General features: G+C 38.2%; 1 protein-coding gene across 1 annotated transcript in view; it reads left to right on the top strand.

The window, feature by feature from the left end:
* The first annotated feature begins 184 nt into the window (after positions 1-184).
* The window catches only part of LOC138968253 (nuclear pore complex protein Nup98-Nup96-like), a 49,138-nt gene continuing 40,937 nt past the window's right edge, over positions 185-8,385 (top strand). Inside the window, exons 1-4 of the mRNA XM_070340815.1 lie at positions 185-327; positions 4,651-4,719; positions 6,976-7,014; positions 7,576-7,737. Of these exons, the coding sequence (XP_070196916.1) occupies positions 4,680-4,719; positions 6,976-7,014; positions 7,576-7,737 (241 nt within the window). The 5' untranslated portion in view covers positions 185-327; positions 4,651-4,679. The remainder of the gene's footprint in view (positions 328-4,650; positions 4,720-6,975; positions 7,015-7,575; positions 7,738-8,385) is intronic.

The following is an 8,385-nucleotide window of genomic DNA, read 5'->3' as shown; positions in this document are numbered from 1 at the left end:
CTCCTTTGCCGTACTCAATAATCTGTCGTTACAAATGAAAAGTCATAGTTTGTCTTACTTTTGTATATTAATCAAAGTTTTTAACAATCCGTAGGATAATTTTGGATGAACCTGATCGGTCTTTTGCCATTTTGCCCCACTGAAAAATCAAAAAACTACGAAATAATGACGTCGGTCTAATTTTAGTAACACTGTATTTCCACGCCGCCGCCATAGCCCAGATTGAAGCGGCGCCAAGCAGTTCCTACTACCTGGAACTGAACAATCTACAGAAATTCTGTGCCTATATATTGGCAGGAATCGGCGTGAAAGTCAGAGACACACAAGGTAACTGCCCTGACGCGCAGAACTGCCTTACATATACACTATACACTGTGTTGACCAATCTCCCTAACAAACTTGTTCCCTGGAAAATCAAGTTTCAGTTTGGGGATTGACAAAGTTTTGAGAGATCAGATAATAATTGTTCTTGGGAAGGTTTGAAAGCACATTCTTTGTTTACATTTTGTACAGTCGTCATTCTCTTGTTTTTTCGTTCCTTGGATTCTGTTTAGCCAATGTAACAGCCTGTCACGGCAAGGATCATGAATCTTGTTCATGCAGTGTTTTAAAAAATTTGAATGTTTGTGTGGGTGACATATATATATGATTATGATGTACGCCAAAAGGAATGGATCTAATTCATTGGTAGGAATGGATCTAATTCATTGGTAGAACAGAAACAACATGCCTTTGGTTAATACATGTATTAAAAACTATTATTGTATTTGTGGTAGTGTTTAAACTTATGCGTTGTACATTCATAGAGCTCTCTCACAGTCACAATCCAGTGCCACTGTTCATTTTGTTGACTTATTTTTGGTACAACAAGTCCCTTTAGTTTAATTTTAATCAAACCAAAGAATATTGCTCGTGAAATTAATTGACGGATTGAGATCCAAATTTAAGCATAATTAAAGTAATTTGATAAACGAAAATGACGAGAAAAAATGCAAATGTAATAAAAAAAATTAAAAAACCTAATATCGACAGAGTTGTCTCGCATCCTTTGATAAAAGGTCTGTGCCGATGTTCTCCTTCTATTTCTAAAAGCCATTTAAAAGTAAGGCATCTGTACAGTTCATTCCGTAACTGCAAAGGTATCTAAAATGACTCGTTATGCTAACAACTAAATACAAGGGCAGGATTTGCAAAATTGGAGGCTTAAATTGCTGTGGATTGTGAGCTATGATTTTACAACGCTAAAGTTCAACATTACCGTATTTGTTTGTTTTGTGCACACCCGTACATAGCATATTTCTATGCAAACAAGGTAAAGAGCAGGGCCGATATCAATGTTTTAAAGCAGAAGTTAGTTGGTTTATTTTGAAGCTAAGTATGTTCAATTTGACATCAAGAAGTAAGAGTAAGAAGTCACCAGTTACACTGAGTAATAGTATTACTATTAGAGTGTTTATTATAAACGCTGTGTAAAACCAAACATATTTCAAGTTTTTATTCCATCTCTGATTCGTCTGAACAAGATGGCTAAGGATGGGTTAATTTGCTAAATAAAACTAGAAGCATTGTAATTTAGACTAAATATTCAACACCTTAGTTATCAAATATTGTCGCAGTCCCTATAGTGTCATTCATATTTCTATGAAGGAAACAAAACTGTATTGCTTAGGCCAAAAAGAAAAATATGTCTGTTTCCGGTAACATCGCCGAAAAAAATAGGGTCGGTCGTTTTAAAAAAAATTTAATATTTTTTGGACCTTTTTCTTACGTTTTGTTAACGTCTTTTTACGTTTTGTTTTTTTTCCCGGCGTCATTGGCCGCCATGTTTTTTTCCCGTGACGACGGAAACGGGAGGTACAAGTCTCTTCGATTGTGAAGTCTCATCAACCGATTACCTCCCTTTTTACATTTAGTCAAGTTTTGACTAAATGTTTTAACGTAGAGGGGGGGAATCGAGACGAGGGTCGTGGTGTATGTGCGTGTGTGTGTGTGTCTGTCTGTCTGTGTGTGTGTGTGTAGAGCGATTCAGACTAAACTACTGGACCGATCTTTATGAAATTTGACATGAGAGTTCCTGGGTATGATATCCTCAGACGTTTTTTTCATTTTTGTGATAAATGTCTTTGATGACGTCATATCCGGCTTTTCGTGAAAGTTGAGGCGGCACTGTCACGCCCTCATTTTTCAACCAAACTGGTTGAAAGTTTGGTCGGGTAATGTTCGACGAAGCCCGGACTTCGGTATTGCATTTCAGCGTGGTGGCTTAAAAATTAGTGAATGACTTTGGTCATTAAAAATCTGAAAATTGTAATAAAAAAAAAATGTTTATAAAACGATCCAAATTTACGTTTATCTTATTCTCCATCATTTGCTGATTCCAAAAACATATAAATATGTTATATTCGGGTTAAAAACAAGCTCTGAAAATTAAATATATAAAAATTATTATCAAAATTAAATTTTCCAAATCAATTTAAAAACACTTTCATCTTATTCCTTGTCGGTTCCTGATTCCAAAAACATATAGATATGATATGTTTGGATTAAAAACACGCTCAGAAAGTTAAAACGAAGAGAGGTACAGAAAAGCGTGCTATCCTTCCCAGCGCAACTACTACCCCGCTCTTCTTGTCAATTTCACTGCCTATGCCGTGAGCGGTGGACTACGAGTATACGGTCTTGCTGCGTTGCATTGCGTTCAGTTTAATTCTGTGAGTTCGACAGCTACTTGACTAAATGTTGTATTTTCGCCTTACGTGACTTGTTACATTTAGTCAAGTTTTGACTAAATGTTTCAGAATACAGAATACAGAATACAGTATTTATCTAACGTAGAGGGGGGAATCGAGACGAGGGTCGTGGTGTATGTGCGTGCGTGTGTGTGTGTGTCTGTCTGTGTCTGTCTGTGTGTGTGTGTGTAGAGCGATTCAGACTAAACTACTGGACCGATCTTTATGAAATTTGACATGAGAGTTCCTGGGTATGAAATCCCCATACGTTTTTTTCATTTCTTTGATGACGTCATATCCGGCTTTTCGTGAAAGTTGAGGCGGCACTGTCACGCCCTCATTTTTCAACCAAATTGGTTGAAATTTTGGTCAAGTAATGTTCGACGAAGCCCGGACTTCGGTATTGCATTTCAGCTTGGTGGCTTAAAAATTAATTAATGACTTTGGTCATTAAAAATCTGAAAATTGTAAAAAAAAAAATTTTTTTATAAAACGATCCAAATTTACGTTCATCTTATTCTCCATCATTTGCTGATTCCAAAAACATACAAATATGTTATATTTGGATTAAAAGCAAGCTCTGAAAATTAAATACATAAAAATTATTATCAAAATTAAATTTTCGAAATCAATTTAAAAACACTTTCATCTTATTCCTTGTCGGCTCCTGATTCCAAAAACATATAGATATGATATGTTTGGATTAAAAACACGCTCAGAAAGTTAAAACGAAGAGAGGTACAGAAGAGCGTGCTATCCTTCTCAGCGCAACTACTCCCCCGCTCTTCTTGTCAATTTCACTGCCTTTGCCGTGAGCGGTGGACTGACGATGCTACGAGTATACGGTCTTGCTGCGTTGCATTGCGTTCAGTTTCATTCTGTGAGTTCGACAGCTACTTGACTAAATGTTGTATTTTCGCCTTACGCGACTTGTTTGTTGTTGTTTTTGTGTGTGTGTGTGTGTGAAAAGCGAAAAAAACACTTCAGGGTCGGCGCTTAAAAATAGGGTCGGTCAGGTTACCGGAAACAGACATATTTTTCTGTTTGGCCTTAGTATTAAGTTTGAATTAAGGTATTATATATCGATCCAATGATGTTGACTACATTTGAATTGCTTGGAGCTGTTGACTTTAAGAATAATCTTCGTTCTGTTTTAGATCTGTACGCTTTTATGTGAGTTCTGTTTTATTGTCAGACTTTTTATGTGTAACTATGTGTCTACTAACCCCCCGCGGGTTAGGGGGAGTCCCATATTGGTTGGGACGAGAAAAAATTTACCTGATGCTCCCCAGCATGTCGTAAGAGGCGACTAACGGATTCTGTTTCTCCTTTTACCCTTGTTAAGTGTTTCTTGTATCTATAGAATATAGTCAATGTTTGTAAAGATTTTAGTCAAGCAGTATGTAAGAAATGTTAAGTCCTTTGTACTGGAAACTTGCATTCTCCCAGTAAGGTCATATATTGTACTACGTTGCAAGCCCCTGGAACAATTTTTTGATTAGTGCTTTTGTGAACAAGAAACAATTAACAAGTGGCTCTATCCCATCCCCCCCCCCCCCCCCCCCCCCCCCCCCCCTTTTCCCCGTCGCGATATAACCTTGAACGGTTGAAAACGACATTAAACACCAAATAAAGAAAGAAAGAAAGACACTTTACATCGGATTACACACACACACACACAGATAACACGATATAGCGGCTAATTATCACATGGCACCTTATTGCACCATTTTGCATCTTTGGTCAAAACGCGTACATGCCTTATTGGCGCTTCTTGCCTTTGACTATGTCCCATCGGAATTAAGTTGAGGGGGACAAATATCCGATTGCCTTTTTCTCCCAGGCTAAACCTTGCTTGAGGCTTCACACTCAGAGGGGTTGGCAGGTCTGAATTATATATTCACTAAGGGGTTTTTTTCAGGATTGTGTAGCAGCTAAACCACCGCCACCATGTTTGGCTCAAAGCTGGGTGGCTTTGGTACAACCACATGTAAGTTACTTTCATCAATCAGTCAGTGAGTCACTCACTTTGTGTGTGGTTGTGTGTGTGTGTGCTCAAGGTTACATTTTTAATTGTAAATAGATTAACATACATTAGATAGTTGAATATTGATACAGTCGAACTCGCTTAAGACGAATCACTGGGGATCGGAAAAAAAGTTCGTCTTAACCAAAATTCGTATTAAGAAAATTGATTGATTTTTTATTTTTTATTTTTGTTTTTTTATAAAGTCTTGTACATTTTATGGTGTTTCAATTTGTTTCTTTCGCAACTTTCATGCTGCTTCACGTTTAGACAATAAAGTGACATATTCAGTTACATGTTCATGTGTGTCTCATGTTGAGTGATGATTGTTGAGTTTGAGTGAGAGTGAGCACACAGATGTTTCATCCAGTTGTTACGTTTTTGGTCACACACACGCACACACTGACACTGTCCACATTCGCGGTGTTCCTATCATTTGTCCGGAATCACTTACCTTGGCGACGGGTAGCAAACCTTGGCCAATTTAGTTTTTTGACTCACATGCGAAGCAAAAGTGAGTCTATGTACTCACCCGAGTCGTCCGTCCGTCCGTCCGTCCGGACGTCCGGACGTCCGGACGTCCGTCCGGAAAACTTTAACGTTGGATATTTCTTGGACACTATTCAGTCTATCAGTACCAAATTTGGCAAGATGGTGTATGATGACAAGGCCCCAAAAAACATACATAGCATCTTGACCTTGCTTCAAGGTCAAGGTCGCAGGGGCCATAAATGTTGCCTAAAAAACAGCTATTTTTCATATTTTTCCCATTTTCTCTGAAGTTTTTGAGATTCAATACCTCACCTATATATGATATATAGGGCAAAGTAAGCCCCATCTTTTGATACCAGTTTGGTTTACCTTGCTTCAAGGTCAAGGTCACAGGAGCTCTTCAAAGTTGGATTGTATACATATTTTGAAGTGACCTTGACCCTGAACTATGGAAGATAACTGTTTCAAACTTAAAAATTATGTGGGGCACATGTTATGCTTTCATCATGAGACACATTTGGTCACATATGATCAAGGTCAAGGTCACTTTGACCCTTATGAAATGTGACCAAAATAAGGTAGTGAACCACTAAAAGTGACCATATCTCATGGTAGAAAGAGCCAATAAGCACCATTGTACTTCCTATGTCTTGAATTAACAGCTTTGTGTTGCATGACCTTGGATGACCTTGACCTTGGGTCAAGGTCACATGTATTTTGGTAGGAAAAATGTGTAAAGCATGTGAGTCGTATGGGCTTTGCCCTTCTTGTTTTTTTTTTGTTGCAACATGATGTTCAAATCCAAATCGAAAGCACTGACTGACTGATAAACTATCGCGAACCGGCGAACGCAAACGTTGAGAGTGTGGTTTCCCTTGTCCAAGGGAAACCACTCTGGCATATCTATATTTTTTGGCAATGGCTCCCGCTCAAAACATTGATGTTTCGTTTTTGGTATTCGCGAAGGAAATAAATGTCAGTCAGTCATTCATGTTCAGTGTCTGAGCTATCAATCACTTTGATTCTAAATTTGAAATTGTTTTGTGAGTACAGTGTAATCAGTTTAATTTTATTCAGTGATCGGTTGAGCAATGGTTCAAGCAGTCGACGCAAGGGAAGACTGACACATGTATTCAAACTTCTCAAATTAAATTCCCATGATATGTCGATCTCGGGACGAGTTTAAAGATTTCGTCATAAGCGTGAGTAAATTACAGACATTATGCATGCTTGGGAATCCAAAAAGTGCTCGTTATAAGCATAAATTTGTTATAAAGAATTCGTTTTAAGCATATTTTTTTAAGCATGAAGAAAGAGGTATTCAGTTGGGAACTTAAAACTAATACGTTATAAGTCAAAATTCGTAACTAGCGTGTTCGTTTTAAGTGGGTTCGACTGTATATTGTTTACTTGTGTAATATGTTTTTCGGAAGCCGTGTTTGCTTGTGTGATATTTTCAGATTAATGATTTTTCTATTGATCATTTACTTCGATGTATTTTAATTTGAGGATTGTTTATTTGTGTATATTATTTTTTGGTACAAAACTAAAGAAACAGTTTAGCTCATGCCAAAAATGAAATATATCTGTGTTTCTATTATTGTAGACATATATATATATGTGTTTTAAAATCCATTGATTATGCGATACCTGAGGTGAACCTTTGAGGTTTTTTTGTTGGTTTTTTATCTGCAAATTATCTAATCAGTTACTAAATTTGGTTTTCAGCTTCCTTTGGAACAGCTACGCCTTTTGGTGGTGGTCAAGGTAAAAGTCCCTTTCAATTACATGCATTCGATATTCGTTTTGGCAATGATTTGGGGGTAAATTTGTCTGACATTCAAAATTTGTCTCTTTTAGCTTTTTATGTTTCTGTAATAGTGAGACAAAGAGCAATGATTGTATTGTTCTGTTTGGTTATTACTGCATACTTTATTAGAACTTAGAGGTTTAACTACTGTACTTTGTATTTGAGTCACATTTTTTGTGTGTGTGTGTTACTGTTAAACTTAAAGCATGTGTATTTTCTGATGTTCTATTTCAGAACCTTCGGGGTGGTAATTTACAGCTATTTTTTTAGTAACCTTTTCAGTTAAACATCACAAACTAATAAAGACATAATATAAACAGATTGTGAAGCTACGGGTCCATAGTGATAAGTGTGCAGGGTTTTGAAATTATTGTTGTTTTATTTGCAGCTATTTTTCTTGTAACCCTTTCATTTAACCTCACAAACTAATGAAGACATATAATATAAACAGATTGTGAAGCTACGGGTCCATAGACATGGTATGCAGGGTTTTTAAATTATGGTTGTTTTGTTTTCAGCGACCACCGGGTTTGGAGGTTCAGCCTTTGGCGCACAGACGCCTGCCAGCGGGGGTCTGTTTGGAGCACCTTCCACCGGCACGACTGGAGGCTTGTTCGGTCAACAGGCGGCTAGCAGCTTTGGTCAGCAGCAGCAGCAGCAGCAGCCGTCCACAGGATTCAGTAAGTATTTATTTGTTTCATTTTACAGCTGTACCTGCCCCGGCGACCACCTGTCCAAAACAACCCAAAGGATTCCCAACGAGTTTATTTTTCTCTACAATTCACCTTTCAGTAAAGATCAGCAATCTGTTACATTAACAACCACTTTTGGGTGGTCATTATACTATAGACAGTTTCGACTTGGTTGTGTGCTACAGTGTGCTGGTACTTTGTGAGTTGAAATGCGGACGCAGTGGTGTGGTGGTAAGACATCGGCCTCCTAATCGGGAGGTCGGGAGTTCAAATCCCGGTCGCTGCCGTCTGGTGGGTTAAGAGTGGAGATTTTTCCGATCTCCCAGGTCAACTTATGTGCAGATCTGCTAGTGACTTAACGCCCTTCGTGTGTACTAGCAAGCACAAGACCAAGTGCGCACGGAAAAGATCCTGTAATCCATGTGCAGAGTTCGGTGGGTTATAAAAACACGAAAATACCGAGCATGCCTCCCCCGGAATCGGCGTATGCTGCCTGAATGGCGGGGTAAAAACGGTCATACACGTAAAAATCCACTCGTGCTAAAAACATGAGTGAACGTGGGAGTCTAAGCCCATCAACAAAGAAGAAGAAGAAGAAGAAATGCGGCCTTGTTTGTGGCAAGGCCAGGAAAGGCA

The sequence above is a fragment of the Littorina saxatilis genome, linkage group LG6 (genome assembly GCF_037325665.1).
Source record: "Littorina saxatilis isolate snail1 linkage group LG6, US_GU_Lsax_2.0, whole genome shotgun sequence".
Classification (NCBI taxonomy): domain Eukaryota; kingdom Metazoa; phylum Mollusca; class Gastropoda; order Littorinimorpha; family Littorinidae; genus Littorina; species Littorina saxatilis.
This window is presented reverse-complemented; position numbering and strand designations above follow the sequence as displayed.